Source organism: Physeter macrocephalus, chromosome 18, assembly GCF_002837175.3.
Source record: "Physeter macrocephalus isolate SW-GA chromosome 18, ASM283717v5, whole genome shotgun sequence".
Taxonomy (NCBI): domain Eukaryota; kingdom Metazoa; phylum Chordata; class Mammalia; order Artiodactyla; family Physeteridae; genus Physeter; species Physeter macrocephalus.
This window is the reverse complement of record NC_041231.1, coordinates 84,993,813-85,013,486: the sequence shown is the minus strand read 5'-3', so window position 1 is coordinate 85,013,486 and position 19,674 is coordinate 84,993,813. Positions and strand designations below refer to the sequence as shown.

General features: G+C 55.3%; 2 protein-coding genes across 17 annotated transcripts in view; both read right to left on the bottom strand.

The window, feature by feature from the left end:
• Window positions 1–4,110, bottom strand: part of VWA7 (von Willebrand factor A domain containing 7) — a 21,563-nt gene extending 17,453 nt beyond the window's left edge. For 5 of the 13 annotated variants that reach the window (XM_028478477.2, XM_028478475.2, XM_028478474.2 and 2 more), the window contains exons 1-6: window positions 3,175–3,672; window positions 2,574–2,855; window positions 1,974–2,070; window positions 1,269–1,379; window positions 613–808; window positions 329–498 (exon numbers count right to left, since the gene is read on the bottom strand). In XM_028478477.2, coding sequence (XP_028334278.1) covers window positions 329–498; window positions 613–808; window positions 1,269–1,379; window positions 1,974–2,070; window positions 2,574–2,855; window positions 3,175–3,552 — 1,234 coding nt within the window. In that variant the 5' untranslated portion in view covers window positions 3,553–3,672. Of the gene's footprint in view, window positions 1–328; window positions 499–612; window positions 853–1,268; window positions 1,380–1,973; window positions 2,071–2,573; window positions 2,856–3,174; window positions 3,673–3,697 lie in introns of those variants that run through there. The other 8 variants (XM_007110115.3, XM_028478482.1, XM_028478479.1 and 5 more) reach the window with 7 other exon arrangements.
• A 26-nt stretch (window positions 4,111–4,136) lies between these two features.
• Window positions 4,137–19,159, bottom strand: VARS1 (valyl-tRNA synthetase 1). Of its 4 annotated transcripts, XR_008615792.1 has the most exons (31): window positions 18,963–19,159; window positions 18,346–18,767; window positions 16,987–17,121; window positions 16,753–16,891; window positions 16,400–16,524; window positions 16,230–16,317; window positions 15,914–16,014; window positions 15,651–15,778; window positions 11,722–11,886; window positions 11,400–11,481; window positions 10,789–10,908; window positions 10,595–10,703; window positions 10,409–10,503; window positions 10,080–10,170; window positions 9,703–9,827; window positions 9,515–9,618; window positions 9,270–9,428; window positions 9,066–9,156; window positions 8,843–8,948; window positions 8,687–8,757; window positions 8,472–8,597; window positions 8,061–8,165; window positions 7,910–7,978; window positions 7,744–7,822; window positions 7,492–7,619; window positions 6,954–7,109; window positions 6,598–6,804; window positions 6,401–6,512; window positions 6,225–6,305; window positions 5,980–6,135; window positions 4,137–4,281 (listed from the first exon to the last, which is right to left on the bottom strand). XR_008615792.1 is itself a non-coding variant. In XM_007110110.4 (30 exons), the coding sequence occupies exons 2-30, from the start codon at window positions 18,730–18,732 to the stop codon at window positions 4,213–4,215; spliced, it is 3,798 nt and encodes a 1,265-aa protein (XP_007110172.1). In that variant the 5' UTR covers window positions 18,733–18,767; window positions 18,963–19,157; the 3' UTR covers window positions 4,137–4,212. The 4 variants fall into 4 exon arrangements, 2 of the variants coding, with proteins under 2 accessions (XP_007110172.1, XP_023977791.1); XR_008615793.1 differs by lacking the exon at window positions 6,225–6,305 and having other exon boundaries at window positions 18,963–19,158; XM_007110110.4 differs by having other exon boundaries at window positions 5,980–6,305; window positions 18,963–19,157.
• Between the last annotated feature and the right edge of the window lie 515 nt (window positions 19,160–19,674).

Below are 19,674 nucleotides of genomic sequence, written 5' to 3'. Positions count from 1 at the left end.
GCGAACCCCAGAAAAAAAAAAAAAAAAAAAAGAAATGGAGAGAACTGAAAATGACTTATTAGAATGGAAGCCTAAGAAAGCAGAGGCTACCTGCCTAAGCACCCATAATGATTAAACTCATATGGAAAGTGCTGTCATGTTGGAAGCAGTGGAAGAAGTGGCTGATTGTTTCTTATATGCACACAAGTACCAGTAAAGACGCACTCAGGACCCTAGGAAGTGCCTCCATTTTATTATGGAAGTGAAGCCATTAGGCCCACTTCCCTACCAGTGGCATTTACCCCTTGCCCTGGACTTCCCTCCACTATTCCGGCCAGACCCCAGTTACCTGGGTCATGGAAAGGCACCAGGACATAGTGGGTGGGCTCCATGGGGCCACCCCGTCGCTGCTCCACAATGTGGCGAGCCTGGATTTTGGCGGCATTGATCTCCTCACCCATACTGCCTGTGGTATCCAGGACGAAGCTCAGGCTGGAGGCTGGGGTGATGTCCAGCAGCCTGGGAAGCAGGCCAGAGATACAGTGAAGGGTCTGCACACTTGTGCCCAGCCCCTGGTTTCTCAGCCCTGGAGCACCTACCTATTAAGGAGCCCATCCCCAGGAGGCCACTCACCTGGAGAAACCCCTGTCTCCCAGGCGGCTTCGTAGGAGGCTGAAGGCCTGGATGGAGGCCAGAAGGGCCAGGTTTGCAGCCTGGAGGTGCAGCATGTGGTGGGGGGAGAAGCCTGGGGATGTGCTATCCTTGTTGATGCCTCCCCGTGGTGGCTGGGAGCTGCTCTGGTCAAAATGGCCCCCATGGCTACATTTCCCTGGGTTGCGGAAAGGGATCTGGAGGGTGGAGGTAAAAAACCCACTGCCTCCTAATAAAACGAGGCCCTCTCTGACCTGCCCTGACCCTCTCACTCCTCAGCAAAGGATAAGCAGAAAATTATGATATTTTGTAGAGGGCAAATCTGGAGTAAATCTGGAATGATTAGCTACCACAGCACATGGTGGATCCCCTGATCCCTCCAGTTAGTCCCCAAAAGCTGCCCTCGGGCACTGAAGTCTTATCGGCAGTGTAAGAAGCTGCTCCCACCACCCCAACAATCATGGCCACCTCAGTGGGCCTTCATCCACCCGCCCCCATCCCAGCATCCTTTCCTTCTTCCAAGAAGTGATGCCATAGGAAATAGGACAAGGGCTACAGGACTGAGGTCCCTAGGGAGAGGGCCAGGGGAGAGGAAGTGACTTTCTCCCCTTACTTCTGGGAGCTTTGCTGTCTGGTACCTGGAGGTTTGGAGGGATGAGTTCCAAAGTAGCCAGAGGTGAGGAGTGTGAAGCCCAGCAAATTCCCAGGGCAGCTCAACCCCTCACAGTCGGAGCAGGTAGGGTCGCCCACTGGGAAGAGAGGGCAAGGGTCTGGCACCCAAGATTCTGCTGCCCCTGACCTTTATCCCTGTCCACCCGAACTTCTGCTTTTCCCCTCAACTGGAACAAGGTGAAAGCCCACAGGTACCCTTTGCAGGTACCCTTCCAGGCTTTCTGAACTAAAACCTGGAGCTCACGGCTGGCAATGAGATTTAATATTTGAGACTGGGACTGTGCTAGAAAACCTGGAAGTCGGAGGGGGCACCAATCCTACGGTAGTGTGCCCTCTGTGAGCTGTGGACAGGAAGTGAACCTGGACTAGACAGGAGGCAGCTTCCAGGTCACAGTTCAGTTGGAAGGATGAGGGGACTGAGAGAGAAAGCCCCGTGTGATCCAGTGGGGGGAGGAAGCCGCGTGAAAGACAGAGAACTCCCTGACATTTGCAGATCTGGTCCTGGCTCTGTCCTCTGCTGCGTGACCTTGGGGAAGCAGCTGACTGGCCTTTGGCTGAACCGAGGGACCGCACAGGTGGTTCCAGAGATGAAACCATGTCGTATCCTATTTGACCCCAGGATGTGAGGCGGCTCTGTGGGCTCACCCTCACCAGTGGGGTCCCGGCCGTACCTTGCGCCAGGTTCCGCAGCCCCTGCCTTGGCCAGAGGAGGTGAGGGTGTGGCTGCTGCTTCCCCAGTTCCACCCAGTTGCTGTGACTGTAGAAATCCTGGTCCCAAGAGAAAGGAGAAGGGGAAGAAGCACCAGCTCACTGTTCTCACCGTGTCTGGCCCTAACTCCCCCTCCTCCCAGTTCCGCAGCCTGAAAGCCTCCTCCCACCCTGCTACTCCTTCAGACATCCCAAGTCCCCTCCACTGCTCTCTCCCTTGCCCAGAATAGAGCTTTGCCAAAGTGGGAGCCTCCCACGTTTCTCCCCATCTCACTCAGAGCCCAGCCAGAGGCCTTTCAGTGGCCTGCACGGCCCACCTCTTGACCTCAGCACTGTCCTCTCTCACTCACCTGCTCCAGCCGCCAATGCCTCCCAGCTGTTCCCACAGGGAACAAGCTGCCAGTTTGGAGGCGGGGACTAGGGAATAGCCCCAGGGCCTTGGCAAGCAGCACCCCAGCCCCTTCTAGAGTAGGGGGAGGCATGGCTAAGGAGGCACCATTCAGGAGACAGGAAGACTGGAAACGAAGACCCCTCTGACCATGACCCCCCAACTCTGTCCTCACCTGCAAGGCATGAAGCGCAGCCCCGAGGCGCTGGCGGGCCAGGGTGTGGTCAAGGGCTCTGGCCGCCACCACAGTCTCCCCTAGAGCTCCCACCAGGCGTGTGCGCCCCTGGCCCAGCCGCTCGGCATCAAAGTGCAAGTCAGGGTCATTCCTGGAAGTTGGCAGGAAGTCCTGGGCGGCATTGGCACGAGACACCTCTCCTAAGGCTGCTCGGAACCGCCGGGAAGGAGACCCAGGTCCGAAGTAGGCGGCAAAGAGGTTGTCGGCAAGCAGGGTGCGGCCCTGGGAGTGTGGTAGAGGGCAGGCGTTCCAGGGAAGTCCCTTGGATCAGACGACTGCCTACATTTCCTCAGCTCTGTCACTCCAGGCTGGGTGTGGGAGGAATTGAGGGTGCTGGGCCCTACAAGGGAGGGGCAATCCTGGACATTCCTAAGGAGGGGGACTCCTGATTGTAGGACCAGGACTCCTGGGTATTGTTGCTGTCAGGAGGGGAGGAGGGAATGTGTGCGTGGGGTCCCTTCTCTGGTCAAGCAGGACCATCAAGAAGGCCCCCAGAATGGGGGAATCCCCCTGGGATGTGACCAGACCCAGGGACGCTCACCAGGAAGTCCTCAAGGCGAAGGGGGGGCCGACCTGGGGGCGGCTGCTCCAGGAAGAGCTGCAGGGTGACGTTGAGTGCCGCCTCCTCGGTCAGGTCCTGGTGGGTGATGGAGCCGGGGGCAGCCAGGAGGCTCCAGATATTGGGGAAGAAGGCAGATGCGGGGGGCAGCAGTAGCTGCAGCTGCAGCAACAGCAGCAGTGAGGGGCCCAGGTGGGACAGGAGCTCGTCCATGGGGAGCATAGCTGAGACACGGACCTGGGGAACAGAAGGCTCTCCAGAGAGCAGGAAGCAGCAGAGATTTCCGGGCAGGCCCAGCTCTCTCCATGGGCACCTGCTTTGGCCCCTTAACTGGCTTCCCCGCCCTCTCCCTTCAATCATCCAGACAACCTGAGGGCCTCTCAGACCAATAGGGACTTACACCTGCAGGGGAAGGGTCTGAGGCTCCTCCCCCAGCACCGCACCCTCCACCCCTCGGCTAACGCCCCCATGCAGAGGAAGTCTCCTCTCTAGGCCTCTCCCCTACCTGGTTGCTCGGTCTCCAGGCAGGGCCGGCGTCGGGGGGGCAGGGTGTCACAGGGCACTTAGGTCAGAGTTATAATTAACCTAGGCCGGATTCAGTGGACGCAGGGAGAGGGAGGCCCCGGCAGGGTGTTGGCAGGACAGGCCTGCCCAAGGCCACAAGCAGCAGCCAGCACCAGGGCGGGCCTCCCCCGGCCGCAGTGCGGAGGTGAGTGAAGAGCTGGGAGGAGGAGGCAGCAGGAGGAGGGGGGAGCTAGCAGCGTGACTCAGGCCTGGCTCAGGGCCAGGACCAGACCCAGAGAGACGCACCTCTCTACCCGCCAGGACCCAGTGCCTCACGCCCAGCCTGCTGCCCTCCTGTTCACATTGGCGCCTCTGAGGATTCAGGAACCCAGCCCCTCAGCACCCCGTCCCCAGCCCCACCACACACAGCCAAGAGATGGTTTTGTGGCAAAATATTTTATTGCTGCCATCCCCATGGTGTAACACTGGGAGTTACGAGGGTTGGAGTTGGGTGTATCACACCATCTTCTGAAATAGGGAGATGGCCTCATCGACCTTCCTGAGCTCTGCTTCTATCTGCTGGAGCTGAGGGTGGAAAAGGGGGTGAGTGGTGAGACCCAGGGCCAAGAGAAGAGAACCCCAAATGCCCACAGCAGCAGAGGGGTCAGGGACTTCCCTGGTGGCTCAGTGGTTAAGAATCCGCCTGCCAATGCAGGGGACACGGGTTCGAGCCCTGGTCGGGGAAGATCCCACATGGCGCGGAGCAACTAAGCCCGTGCGCCACAACTACTGAGTGTGCATTCTAGAGCCCGTGAGCCACAAATACTGAGCCCACGTGCCACAACTACTGAAGCCCATGCGCCTAGAGCCCAAGCTCTGCAACAAGAGAAGCCGCTGCAACGAGAAGGCCGCGCGCCGCAACCAAGAATAGCCCCCACTCGCGGCAACTAGAGAAAGCCCACGTGCAGCAACGAAGACCCAATGCAGCCAAAAATAAATAAATTTATATATTAAAAAAAAAAAAAGAGCAGAGGGGTCAGAGTTGGAAAGATGGGTGAGAACCATGGGCAGGGAGTAGTTTGTGGGAACTGTGTGCTTGGCTAGCTTGCTTCCCCCTAATTCCCCACCTCCCTGTTCTCTTCCACCATCACTGGTCTCCTGGGTCCTGTCTTTTCCCAGAGTGGTCCGTTCCCAAAGAGGAAGGGGCTTCAGAGCTCATGTGTGCCACCCAGTGGCTCAGCCCCAGCCAATGACTGGGGAAGTAGAGCACAGTGGTTAGGAACAGAGGCTCTGAGGGACGCTTAGCCTTCATCTGGAAAATGGTGTTGGTAATACTGCCTTGCCATGAGAGGGCTACTGGGACAATCACGTGAGACAACCCTGCTCAGCCGCCAAAGCTCTGTAACTTAGCCTTCACTCATGTTTCACTTTTTGTCCCTGTGGTTTACCCCATGGCTCCTCCCTGAATAAATAAATTTATATATTAAAAAAAAAAAAAGAGCAGAGGGGTCAGAGTTGGAAAGATGGGTGAGGACCATGGGCAGGGAGTAGTTTGTGGGAACTGTGTGCTTGGCTAGCTTGCTTCCCCCTAATTCCCCACCTCCCTGTTCTCTTCCACCATCACTGGTCTCCTGGGTCCTGTCTTTTCCCAGAGTGGTCCGTTCCCAAAGAGGAAGGGGCTTCAGAGCTCATGTGTGCCACCCAGTGGCTCAGCCCCAGCCAATGACTGGGGAAGTAGAGCACAGTGGTTAGGAACAGAGGCTCTGAGGGACGCTTAGCCTTCATCTGGAAAATGGTGTTGGTAATACTGCCTTGCCATGAGAGGGCTACTGGGACAATCACGTGAGACAACCCTGCTCAGCCGCCAAAGCTCTGTAACTTAGCCTTCACTCATGTTTCTCTTTTTGTCCCTGTGGTTTACCCCATGGCTCCTCCCTGCAGGGGTCCCAGGTGATCTGCTAAGCTTCCTGACTGTATTGGGTCAGTCCCAATCCCAGCCCCCCCCGGCATGTGGATACCAAGTTCTGGGAACCGGGTGGTGCACGAGGGGTCTGGCTGGAAGGATGGATGGATGGTCTGCTTCCATCTTCAACTTGCTGTGTGACCCTGGACTGTGCCCCTGCCCTGGCTGTTCTTCATGTGTAAGAGGAGGGATTACGTGGTCCTACCTGCTCCTCCATGGATTGCCTGGGGCCCGGAAGAGCAGACGCAGGAGGGGGTTTGATGGTGGAGGGAGTGATGGGGTGGGAAATGGGGAAGGAAACACCCACCCACACCGCACACCTTGGCTTCATCTGCCTCCTGGACTTTGAGGGGCACCTTGACAGTGTAGCCCGAGGCGGCGCGGCGTTCCTGCAGACGCTGGGCCTGCCGCTGCGCCTCATCGCGCTTGGCCTGCAGTTTGCCCAGCTCCCGGGCCGGGTCTACCAGCCCCTGCAGCTGCAGGTGGACAGAGCAGCGGTCAGAAGCCAGGGCCACAGCGCAGCCCTGGGGTGCAGAAGCCCCCAGCGCCAGGACAGCCACTATACCCGCGCTGGACAGAGTCTGCACATAGCCCGACACTGCTGATGCCAGGGCGCCTGTGGCCTCATCAGCCACTTCCAGGAAACCTGCGTGGAAGGGAGAAAGGAGACGAGACAGCCACACTGGACACTGGTCCCAGAGTGGGCTGAGGGGACGGGGGACGCGGGGGCCTGAGGCTCACAGTCGGGCCGGATCCGGGTGAGGTTGTAGTCGGCACGCAGGGAGCGCACGGCGCGAGTGATGCTCAGGGCCAGCTCGAAGGCAGCTTCCGCCTCAGGGTCCTTCCAGGAGCACTGTGGGGTGGAGGAGGGGGTAAGGGAAGCTGGGGGCTGGCTCCGCAGAGCTACCCGGAGTCCCGCTCCAGGCCATACCCCGTACCTCCGAGGGCTCCGGGTAGGAGGTAACGCAGAGGCTAGGGGGAGCTTGGGGCGTCCGCCGGGGCAGCCTCTGGAACAGCTCCTCGGTCACAAAGGGCATGAAGGGCGAGAGCAGCCGCAGGCCGACATCCAGGCAGGTGTAGAGGGTCTGGCGGGCGTGCTCGGCCGCCACCTGGTCCACCCCATTCAGCACAGGCTTCAGGCACTCCTAGGGGAGGGGGAGGCACAGGGCTCAGGGCTGGGAAGGCCTAGCCTCCAGCCCTCGTTGAACTGGTGAGGACTGGGAGGGGACAGGCTGGCTCAGGTCTCGTGCCAACCCAGGGCTCTATGCACCCCGGCCCCTCGGCTCCTCCTCACCAGGTAGACGTCACAGAGCTCATAGAGCCAGAAGCTGTACTGGGCGGTGGTGACAGCGGGGAAGTCGTAGGCCTGGAAACCTCGGTTGCTGAGCCTCACAGCTTCAGTCAGCCGGCTGCGGATCCAGCGGTCCACCAGGCTCTCGCGGCCTCCAGGCTTGGGGGGAAGCACCATATCAGGCGGGGGGGCCACCATATGCCCAGGGGGAGGGGAGCCAGAACCCCATGGGAACAGGAACCATGGGGAACTCTGCATTCCAGGAGCCTGATGAGTCCAAAGCAACCACCAGGTGCCCAGTGCCTGGGGGAGAAGGGGGAGGCCCCCCTCCACCTTGTGGGAGGACCACAGTGCCTGAGGCTCTCCTGATGACAATCTGTCCCTATATCCTTCTGTCCCCTCAGCTAGACAGAGGCTCCCTGGGGGCAGGAGCTGGGCTTCCTGACTCTGTGGCTACAATCCTGAAACAGCATGGGCCATGCTGATGGCAAGGATGCAACCTCTGTGGGTGCTGCCCACCTCGTGCCCACCAGGCCCTCACCTCAGAGGTGGGTGAGGGCACAAAATCCTTCCCAAGGCCACGGAGGGCAAACTTGGTGGCGTTCCAGAGCTTGTTGCAGAAATGGCGGTATCCCAATATCCGGTTCACATCCAGGTTGATGTCGCGGCCTGGGTGGAGGTAAAGTGTGAGTCCACACCGTTCTCCCTCCCAGCTCACGCCCAGGGCAGAGGAGGGAGCTGTGCCACAGGGAAGGAGTAAGGATGCAGCTGAGACAGGTTTGGAGAGCCGTACCCTGGGACGTGTAGGCGCACAGTCCAAACCGGAGAGCATCGGTGCCACACTCGGGGATCCCCGCCGGGAAATCCGCCTTCTGCGGGGGAGGAGTGAGCAGGGGATGTCCTGAGCCAGCCTCACCTGCCTTCTGCCCAAACTCCAGCCCCAGGCCCGCCCTCTGTACCTGCCCTTCTTTAGCTTTTTCCACCTCGCTGGGATCCAGGTTGCTGCTCAGTAACTGGTCGTGGAGGCCCTGAGGGTGACGTGGGAGTAATCAGGGGCCCGCGGCCACCACCCCACAGCCCTTCCCGGCCTGAGCCCGCGCCCAGCCCCACCTGCAGAGAGACTCCGTGGATGACGTCCAGGGGGTCAATGACGTTGCCTAGAGACTTGCTCATCTTCCGGCCGTGGGCATCCCGCACGATGGCATGGAGGTAGACCTGCGAGGCAGGGAAGGCCAGGCCTGTGGGGATGTCTCCCCACCTAGACCCCAATGCCTGTCCCCCTACCCCCACCTCTGGTTTGCCCTCCTCTGAACCTCAGGCCCCTCGGTGTCGCTGCCAGCCCGCCCCTTCAGTGCCTTCGTGTGAATTAGAGGCGCTCCCTCCTCTAGGAAGCTGGGGTGCAGAAGCACCTAGTAGAGCCCAGGCTGGCTTTGAGACCCCACAAGCCTCCTTGGCCAGGCCCACCCAAAGCTGCCCGGGTGAGGGAGGGGACAGCGGGAGGGGTCTCAGCAGTCTCCACACCTCTCTGAAAGGCAGCCTGCCAGTGAGCTTCAGGCCAAGCATGACCATCCTGGCCACCCAGAAGAAGAGGATATCATGGCCTGTCTCCAGCAGCGTCCCCGGGTAAAACACACTCAGATCTTCTGACTGGGGGCAGAGCAGGGCGTGAGTGATGGGGAGCCAAGCACCCACCCCCAAGACTCCCACCCCACCCTGTGCTGGCCCCGGGAATGTACCTGGTTGGGCCAGCCCAGGATGGAGAAGGGGAAGAGGCCAGAGGAGAACCAGGTGTCCAGTACGTCTTCATCTGAGGGGAACCAGAGGTCAGAGGTCAGACGGGGTAGAGGTGAGGATCAGCCCCCCTCTGCCCCCACCCCAAGGCCCAGCCTTGCCTTGCTGGAGACTGATCTTGTCAGGGGACACACCAAACTCCTCGGCTGCCTTCTCCAGAGCCTCGGCCTTGGTGCGCCCGCTCACCCAGTACCGCCCATCAGGGTCCTGCCACAGGTGGAGTGAGTATCCAAGGGGGCACCTCTGCCTGTCCCCCCACCAAGATCCAATGAACCCAGAGCCCCCCCAAGATGTGCCAGTACCCAGCCCTGGCCCGGTTCTCACCTCCCCTGGGGGTACAGCTGGGTCACTGACAGTGACGAAGTAGGCTGGGATGCGATGGCCCCACCACAGCTGCCGGGAGATGCACCAGTCCCTGCAAGTGGCAGGGGGAGGAGAGGGAATCAAGGAAGGGCGGGAGGTGCCCGGCCTCTGCCCCGCTCGGCCCCTCACTCGGTCGCCCTCCCCACATCGAGGGGCCTGACGCACCTGATGTTGTCCATCCAGGCATGCCACGTCCGTTGATGGGCCTCGGGCAGGATGCGGAGGTCGCCCCGTGTCACAGCAGCGCTGGCGGCCTGGGCCATTTCCCCACAGCGCACGTACCACTGCGGCCGCAGGAGAGGTTCCACCACGTCCTTGGAGCGGCTGCAGGTACACGTGGGTGGGGAGGCTGGGTGGTGAGCACCCCGAGAAACCCGTCCCCTCCCCCCTCCCCTGGCCTCCACCCTCACTTGCAAAGTGGCACCACCATGGGGTTGTCCTCAATGCCACGGAACAGTCCCCGCTCCTTCAGCGCCGCCAGCACTGCCTTTCTGGCCTCAAACCTGGGCAGGCCCTGGATGGGAGACAGGCTCTGTCACGGCCGTGCCAGGTACCCCGCTGTCCCCTGAGGCAGCCACCACGCCCCAGGCAGTCTCACCAGGAAAGGTGGGGGCACGTTGACAAGGGCCCCTTGGGCGTCCATGATGCTGATGGCCTCCAGCCCGTGCCGCTGCCCAACCTCATAGTCATTCTGGTCGTGTGCAGGGGTGATCTTCACCGCGCCTGGGGTGCACGCGGGGGTGCCAGGGTCACGAGGGACTCGAAGAGTCTCTGCCCACACACCCACCCCCCTTTGCCGACGGATGTGGCTCTCAGACCACCCCTGTCCCCCAATCCCCTCACACAGTCCCCTGAGAACCAGCCCAACTCCTGCCTGCTCAGGTGACGCTTACGTTTTTCTTTGAAGGGGAAAATGAACAGCAGGAGTGTGCCTCACGGCTCCTTCCTCTCCCCACAGGACAGCCCTGTGCTCACCTGTGCCGAACTCCATGTCCACAAAATCATCGAAGACGATGGGAAGGCTCCGAGACACGAATGGGTGGATCACGCTCTTCCCCTTCAGGTGCTGGGGACAGAGGAAGATGCCAAAAACGCACAGAGGGCTGGGCCCGACTCCCTCCTACGCAGGGTCCTGACTTCCTAACACCCAAATTCCATCTACACGGCCAGAAAACAGCCAGCAGATGAGTTTCTGATCCAATTTCTCTCATCAGCCGGGGGTCTCAGTGCCCATCCCACCACGTAGCGTGGGGGCCACTTCAGCCAGCATTCATCCCCCAACTGCAGGCAGCACACCGCCACACCTGGTATCTGGGGTCTTTGGGGTGCACGGCTACGGCCACGTCTCCCAGCATCGTCTCAATCCGAGTTGTTGCCACCAGCACCTCCTCGTCGCTGTCTGGGGTGACAGGAGGCCTTGTGGGCTCAGCGCTGGGCCCTTCCCGCCCCCAGCCAACCCAGCCCAGTACCCTGGTGCCCCTGGCTCCTACCTGAGCCTTGGACCTTGTAAGCAAAGGAGACGAGGACCCCAAACTCCACCTTCTCCTTGTAGCCAGGCACAGAGAGCAGGGTGCGGCCTGTCAACTCCTTCTTATCCACCTGTGAGGCGGAGATTAAGAAGAGTGGCCCAGGGGCTGGGGCTGGGGGTGGAGATAGGGAGAGCCGGGGGAGGGAAGGGGCACACCTCGATGTCCGAGATGGCAGAGTTGAGGGTGCAGGACCAGTTGACAAGGCGGGTACTACGGTAGATGACTCCTTCCTCATGGAGCTGGACAAAGGCCTCCGTCACGGCTGCTGACAGTTTCTAAGGGGGAACAGGGGGAGCCAGAGATGGGCCTCGGTGTCAAGGCAGCAGGGGCCAGTGAGACCCGGCCGGCCCAGAGCCCCGCTGCCCAGCACACAGACCTCTTTAGGGGCGAGAGGAAAGAAGTACTTCTCTTGAGCGGGAGAGGGCACTATGGGAACACAGATCGGCAACACCCTGGTGATACCGCAGATGGCAGGGAAACCACTCAGCTAGGGACAGGTGCTAATGCAGAAAATCCTGGGGGTTCAGGCTGCAGGGGAGGGTGAGGCCCCACCATGTGCCACTGGAAGGAATTTGAGCTCCTAAGGTAGGTGACAGGTAACACAAAGGGCCATGACACAGGGTAGAAACTGGCATTTGCAGCTGAGCCCTAGTGGTTTCCTACGAGTGGGCCACCTCCTGGGGGAGGGCCCTGGGCATATGCTCTCTTCTGTGGGGAGCTTCTTACTCCTACCCCAGCCCCGAGACCCACCCCTACTCCTACTCACAGGATCCATGGTGAAACAGGCTCGATTCCAGTCCAAGGAGCTGCCAAGCTTCTTCAGCTGGTGGTAAATCCGGTCACCTTTCCTGGAAGTGGACAGAAAGGCCAGGATCAGCATTCAGGCCTGGGCTGGAGGGAGACATCAGGCAGCTAATGGGGCAGAACGTGGGGATCACTCATCCCTCTGAAATGGACGTTGGCCCTGGGGCCAAATGACCCTCAGCCTCTGTGGGAGGGTCTGACCCTGCAGCCAGGGTTGCAGGTGACAGAGATCTTATCTGGACAGGGAGGCAGGGTTGTGATGTCTGAAGGGACGCTGTACTCACTCCTCCTTCCACTTCCAGACCTCCCGCAGAAAGGCCTCGCGGCCCAGCTGGTGCCGACTCAGCCCCTGCTCACGCCAGAGTTTCTTCTCCACCACCACCTGGGTGGCAATGCCCGCGTGGTCACAGCCAGGATTCCACAGGGTGGTCTCCCCGCGCATGCGGTGCCTGTGGGAGGAGCACGGAGGAGCAGAGGTGAGAGGGCAGTAAAGCTGCCCCGAAGGAGGAAGGGACTCCAGGCAGGCAGTCGGTGAACTTGAGAAAGAGAGGGTCGATGGGGCAGGACTCTCCCGACTCTAAAATCATTGTCAGGCAGAGATGTGTGAGGACAGCCAAGGCAATTTGGCAAAAGAAGGACAAAGAGGAGGCTCTCGCCCAGCTAGATATCAACACATATGAGAAGCTTATGATTATTAAAAGAAGTTTTCACAGGAACTAGGAACAAAATTATAGATTAAGGAAACAAAACAGTGACTGGAAACAGATTCAGGCATATTTAGTATTTGTTAAAGGTGGCATTTCATATCAGTGGAGAAAGGACAAACTAGTCAATAAATTTGTTTGGGACACTAGCTAATTGGTTGGAAAAATCGCCCTACTTCCCCATAGCCACAAAAACAAACTTATTTACTTTAAAATAAATCTAAATTTAGTTTAATTTTGTTAAAAGGAAAAACCCTCAACTTTAGAAAACAAAACTATGAGAAAAGCATTAGAAAATGGTATCGTTTCCAAAAATTAAAAAAAAGAAGAAAATAATAGGTGATCATGTTTGTAACTTGGAGGCAGGAGATTTTCTGTAACAAGACAGTGAAGATTAAGTCAAAGAACACTGGTAAACTGACTAGGTTAAAACATAAAACCTCAGAACAATAAAATCTCTGAGTTGAAATTCAAGGACTAGACTATTTTAGAGAAAATGAATGGAAGCTAGTTATATTTCAGTGAATTAATCAGGGGATGAATTAGAGAAATAGAGATGGTAGTATCGTTGAATCTTTACCTACCATATTCTGGTACAAATAAATGCAGTTTACTTTTCTTTTTCTTTTAAGACGTTGGGGATAGGAGTTTGTTAATTAATTTATTTATTTTTGCTGTGTTGGGTCTTCGTTTCTGTGCGAGGGCTTTCTCTAGTTGTGGCAAGCGGGGGCCACTCTTCATCACAGTGCACGGACCTCTCACCATTGCGGCCTCTCTTGTTGTGGAGCACAGGCTCCAGACGCGCAGGCTCAGTAGTTGTGGCTCACGGGCCTAGTTGCTCCGCGGCATGTGGGATCCTCCCAGACCAGGGATCGAACCCGTGTCCCCTGCATCAGCAGGCAGATTCTCAACCACTGCGCCACCAGGGAAGCCCCCAGTTTACTCTTTATCAAGCTCTGTGCTGATGTGGCCCATAAAGCATTAAACTGTAATGAACTTTTTGGTGACCTTTGAGAAGTACATTTTAAAGTAGGGGAGAGGACCAAATTAATGTCAGCTATTATTATTGTTATTAAAAAATGGTACGTGTTTATGGGACTTCCCTGGTGGTGCAGTGGTTAAGAATCTGCCTGCCAATGCAGCGGACACGGGTTCGAGCCCTGGTCTGGGAAGATCCCACATGCTGCAGAGCAACTAAGCCCGTGCGCCGCAACTGCTGAGCCCACGTGCCACAACTACTGAAGCCCACGTGCCTAGAGCCCGTGCTCCACAAAAAGAGAAGCCACTGCAATGAGGAGCCTGCACAGCAAAACAAAGAGCAGCCCCCAACTGCTGCAACTAGAGAAAGCCCACGTGCAGCAACGAAGACCCTATGCAGCCAAAAATTAATTAATTTATAAAAATGATACATGTTTAAAAAAAGAGTGGGGAAGAGAAAATTACTATAGAAATACATTAACACTGTGTTCATACATTATTTTCAATGACTCATCAAACTGCATTATATCCATTACTTTATCAGTCTGTTTACCCCCACTGGGTTTAGATCTCCTTGGGGACAGGACTGCAGCAACTCCATTCTCTTACAGATCACAGATGTTCCTATATGCTGTAATGGATATGAACATTTTCTGACCTTTTCAAGATATTGTTAAACAATACTATTAAAGAAATCAAGCATGAGAGAGGAAGATAAAAATATTATTTCACTAAAAGTGTCTCTTGGGGAGCATATAAATTTGGCCAAAAAAAAAAAAATCAATAAAATGTCATGGATATTTGTAGAAAAACACCCTATTTTCTGCTAGAAGAAAAAAGGAAAAAACATAGATAGATAGTCACTTTTATTTCATTTTTATGTCTTACTGGTGGAGATACTTATGGCTGTTATTTCACGTTATCTGTGATTCTAAAACACTGACGTGAATCTATTCCAGTTAAGTAATAGGAGTTTCTAATATTTGATTTAAACCATGCTCATTAGAAAACAATGTTGCTACCTTAAGTGTTCTGTAAGAAGTGTTAAACCTTTCCTCATGTAAATAACCTGACTGTTATATGTTATATGTATTTAACACAACTCTGTTTTTCCAACTCTTTAATTCCTTGCAAAATGCTAAGTCTGATGTATCCAGTGCCCTGAGCAGAGCTGGCACATAGTTATGTCCTGTAAATACTTTTGACCAAATTAATTGAGTTAAGTAGGACACTAGAAAAACTTCTCAAAATTTAAAATATAATAAATAAACCCTAGTTTCAATAGATAAAATGCTGTTTTAAAATACTTTTAAAAAGAAATTCGTCACCTGAAATATTAGCCTTTGTGGTTGTTAACTAGTCAAAATATTCACAGTGGGGGAAAAAAATCAAGTGCTAGAACAGGAGAAAATGTTTATAACATATATTAACAACAACAACAAAAAAACAATAGCCAGAATGTATACATAGACTCTATAAAGAATCTTCTAATGAAACAATTAAAAAAGTAAACAAACAAACAAAGAACAATAGAAAGATGGGCAAACAATACGTTCAGACAATACATATAAAGGCAAACCTGACTGGCCAGGATACATGAAGAGACACAGCCTCACTAGTAATCAGCAGTAACAGAAATAACCATTTTTCCCCCATCAGATTGGCAAAACAAAGACAGATAATGCCCAGGGTTGGCAGGGGCACACCTCACATGCAACTCATGGAGTATAAATTGGTAAAGCCGTTTTGGAGGGCAACTTGCCGGCTTCTATTTGTACTCGATAAAGGTATGCCCCTTGGACACAGAGATTTCACTTCTTGGTATCTATGCCAGAGATATGCTTCCATAGGAGCTTGAGAAAGCATGTATAGGAAATGTGCATTCCAGCAGTTTTCAACAGAGAAAAATTAGGAACAACCATTAATAAAAAAGTGACACCATTATGTAAAGCCACACTAAGGAACAATGAAGGAGAATGAAGTCAGTCTACATATAAGGACGAGGAAAAATCTCTATGATAAACTGTGAAGGGTAAGAAAAAAGTTATAAAATAACAAGTTTGGTGTGAGCCCTTAATGTTACAGAAAAGAAAAACCCATTTCCAAAAAGGAAAACTACACATTTCTATGGGTACATGTACATGTAAGCAAATAGGAAAGGTCTGGAAAGATACACATCCACGTGATAACAATGATGTGTGCTAATTCTTAGGAGGAAGTAAATCTGGAGGAGGGTGGTCAAGGAAACTTGAAGTTTTAAATTTCTTACAACAAGAATATATTCACATATTTCTTGCTAAATTCAAAATAATGTTATTTTTAGTGGCAAGAGAAGAGAGTTTCCAAGTGGAAGTGCTGGTTACTTGACCAGGAGAGGATGCTAAGTCATCAGATGGGAGTGACCCAGAGAGAAGTGTAGCACCACCAGGGGGCAGAGCTGAGGGCCCCAGTCAGCAAAGAGAAGGGAACCACAGGAGTGTGGAGCCAGAGAAGGCAGAGGGAACCAGTTGGAGGAGAAGACGGAAGCTCACCATCGGGTCAGGGAGTCCTGGATGGCGTTGGTGAGCGCGTGGCCCAGGTGCAGAGAGCCTGTCACGTTGGGGGGTGGAATGCACATCATGAAGATGCCCTGAGGATTTGGTGCTGACACACTGGAACGCTGACGAGGAGGAAGGATGGGTACTTACTAAGGCCTCATGTCACCTCTTCGGGTCTGCTCCCAGGCAATGTATCCTTCAGCCCTGTCCTTCCCCGCCCCCATCCCCTCCAGGCCTGGGCAGCAGTGCCCACTCACCCCATACTCGGGCTTGAAGAAGCCCTGCTGCTCCCACCAAGGGTACCAGGCAGCCTCCACGTACTGAGGGCTGTAGGAGTCAGGCATGGTGCCACTGACATCTGAGGGGGAGGAAGAGAAGGGTCAGAGCCGAGGCTGGGAGCAGCTAGGAAGGGGACGAGGGGCCAGCAGAGAAGGACCTGGGACTATGCAAATCCTCACTAAGCAAAGTAGTGGAAGCAAGTACAGAGCAAAAGGGGTAAAAAGAGAAGAGACAAGGAGGGTGGAGGTGAAGAGTGGAGGTCTCTCTTCCCCCTCCTAGTACCTTTCCTAGTACCTTTCTTTTCTCCAGGTGGGGTTGGGAGGTCATAGGTAATGACCCCAGGATCCCGTTTCTCCCTCTTCTCTGGTTTTGGTTTCTTCTGCTTGGGAGGGAAAGGATATAGGCCCAGATATCAGCCGCTCACCATGGCATCAACCCTCCATCCAGCTCCACCAGCCTCTCACCTCCCCAGGGGGTGGCTGCTGCTGTTGGACCTTCTGCTTCTGTTGGAATTTCTCTAGCTTCTCCCGTTTCTTTGCCTCTTTCTTGAGTTGAGCAGCTGTCTTTGGGGGTGCAGGGACCTCAGAGCCTGGAAAGAGGCACAGAAATGCAGACCTGCTGGGGACCCTCTGTGAAGACTGCTATTACGTCTCAGATGGCCTATTTCAGCTGCCCAAAGGCTGCCCCATGCCGACCTCCCACCTACCCCCGCCCAGCTCCTGTCCCAGAGATTCTGCTATTCCTAAGAGACAAAAAAGTGAGCTGCATGAAAGTCCCCAGAGGAACCCCTCCGCTCCCACCCCCCATCCTTCCTCACCTGGCTGTTGGGAGAGAAGCCTGGACCCTGAATACAGAGCCACGTCTCCCAGCACGGCCCGGAACTCTGGCTGCTGGACACATGTAATAAACCAGCGAGTCACATTACCCCAAATCCGACGGGCAGAGGGGTCCAGGACCTGGGGTGGGGAAAAGAAATGAACTATCCTTAGTCACCCTATAGTGAGGTCTGAGGGAAACTGCCCTCATTCTTCCCGAAGCCCCAGTGACTCACATAACGGAAAGGCAGCAGCAAAGCTGTGACAGCCGCCAGGTCAGCCAGAGTGGGGGCCTCTCCAGCCAAGTAGGTGTGCAGCCGAAGCCACTCTTCCAAGGGGCTCAGGGCCCTGCCCAGGGCCGCCAGTGCAGCCTAACAGGAAGGCAAAGGGGTATGAAATAAGGCTCAGCCCACCTCAATCCTCACCCCCACTCAATCCATTTGGCCTCCTTCCATTTCCACAAATCACCAATTTCTTCTTCACTGAAATGCTCATAATAAAAATACTTCTCATTCATTTAATCAATTCCTACTAAACACTTTTTTTTTTTTTGGCCATACCATGCAGCATGCGGGATCTTAGTTCCCCAAAGAGGGCTCGAACCCGCGCCCCAGGCAGTGGAAGCATGGAGTCTTAACCACTGGACTGCCTACTAAACACTTATATGTCAGATACAATATACTAAAGCACAGGAAGTTAAAGATTACATGAGGCAACACAGTAACTGCTTCAACAAATATTTATTAAGTACTTACTGCATGCCAGGCCTTCTCTAATAAATGAGGAGACAATATGAACAGATGGAGCCCCTGACCTGTTGGAATTTACATTCTAGGGGCAGAGACAATAAATGTACAAATATATAATGTATTAACCTATTTTCCTCCTAAGTGCTATGAATAAAAATAAATGAAACTGAGGGGGAGAGAGAATTCCAATGAGGGGGGCCTCTATTTAGGTAGAGTAGTCAGGATGTGAGGGAGCAAACCAGAATCTAAGTCATATATTCATTTCATTCATTCATTCATTCAAAAAATACTAAATATCCACCATGTGCTCAATACTCTGCAAGGGGGTGATGTTATAAGGGCAGTAAGTAAGGCACAGCTCCACTCAAGAAGAATTTAGTTACAATGTGGTGTGATTATCTCTCCTTTCTCCTACTTCCCTTTTCCTCATTTCATTTCTCCTCCATCTTCTCCCAGCAACTGTCATCTCTCCAGGCCTGACTGCCTCTCCTCATCTCTCCTTCACCCAGTCTTTTCCTACAATTCACAGTAACTTCTAACTAATTTCATCAGTTTCAGATTCATCAAACTCTTACTGAGACTTTTAAACACCTGTCACTAGATCATGTGCTCTGCACACATCTTTTCACCTTCTCAACATGTTCTCAATTTTCGTTTTCACAGACATAGGAAGACCAAGGCTCAGAGAGTTTAAGAAACCTGCCCAAGGTTACCATATCAGGTGGCAATCTGGAATATGATCAATCTTTTTCTACGTCTGACATGCTGACTTCCTGGCTCAGCATCCATTCCAAGTCTTGCTTCCTTCTTCTAAATTTCCCCCTTCCCCTCTGCGCTTCTTCTCACCTGGGGGTCCTGGCCAGAGCTTTGGAGTCCCAAGGCTGGCAGCGTTGCCCCACAGGCAGCTGGTATCAGCTCCGTGTCAGCGTAACTAACCCACTGTTGGACGAGGACGGCTGCCCGACTACCTCCAGGGCCCCCCAGGCCTGCTGGCCACAGCAGCTGGGCCACAGCAGTGGCCCCCCACACCCAGAGCCCACTGGGCCCCTGTTCCAGGGCGGGCAGGCGGGGTGGCGGAAAGGGAGTCCTGCTGGTCGGGGGCGGCTGGAGACAGATGCGGGGGTGGGCTCCTCCCCATCCCGGACCCTCCCCAGCCTCCCCGTAGCGAGCAGCTATAAGGGCTCGGAGGCTGGGGAAGGCATCGGGGTGAGGAGAGACGTAGAGGACGGACATGGTTATGCAGGAGGTCCGAACGAGGTGGAAAAACCCTAAGGAGAAAGAAAGACAGGGTAAGACCGAGAGACCCAGGAATCTGACTGGACTTCAAGAGCCGAGGACCCAGCTCTCGGAGTGGCAATGACAGTGGGGAACTTCCCGTGACCGCGGGCCCTCGGGGAATGTGGGCAGCTCGTAGGAGGCCCTCAGCGGCCGGCGGGACGCGGGTTCGGGCTGTATGTACGTACTGGAGGGAGGTGGTCACACTGAGCCTGGTATCCACCTCATAGCCGGGCGCCGGCCGAAGCTGAACTGGTCTGGCGGCTGGAGCAGGGGAGTCCGGCGGGCGTGGACGTCGGGCAGCTGCCCGGACGACCGTAGCTCCCTGCGACAGCAGCCCGCGCCGTCGGCGCCCACGTGTGACTGCAAGCGTTTCCGGGCCCGCGGGTCCTGGCGGGGGCAGCCGTGCCCCGCCTGAGTGTGCGGGCGCTGCCCTGCCCGACCCTGGCCCGGGGACCGCGCCGCCCGCCGCAGACCGCGCTCCGGAGGAACAGCGAGGGGCGCGGGCACGGTGTGGGGTGGTGGCGACGCGCCCGGGAACCGCGCTCCCGTCAGGCGCCGCCGCGGGCACCCCGCGCGGGTCCTCGGCCGGGCGGGAGGGCGGTGCCGAGCGGGCCGCTGGGGAAGCGGCGGGGAGGGCGCTCCCTGACGCGGACGCGGATCTATTAGGCTATTTGGTGTCCAGGTCCTCCCTGGTCCTCATTTCCTATGTGGGAAGAGGGAGTCACGATGGATGACCTCTAAGGTCCCTTCGTGGTGAGAACTCGTATCTGTAGCGGCAACTCTTGTTTGCTAAACGAGTGAAAGAGTCAATTCCCAGACACAACTCTCCACAGTATTTTGTTACTTGTATTTATCTGCAATAGATATTGGGAGAGTGTACTGGTTTGGCCGGGCTGA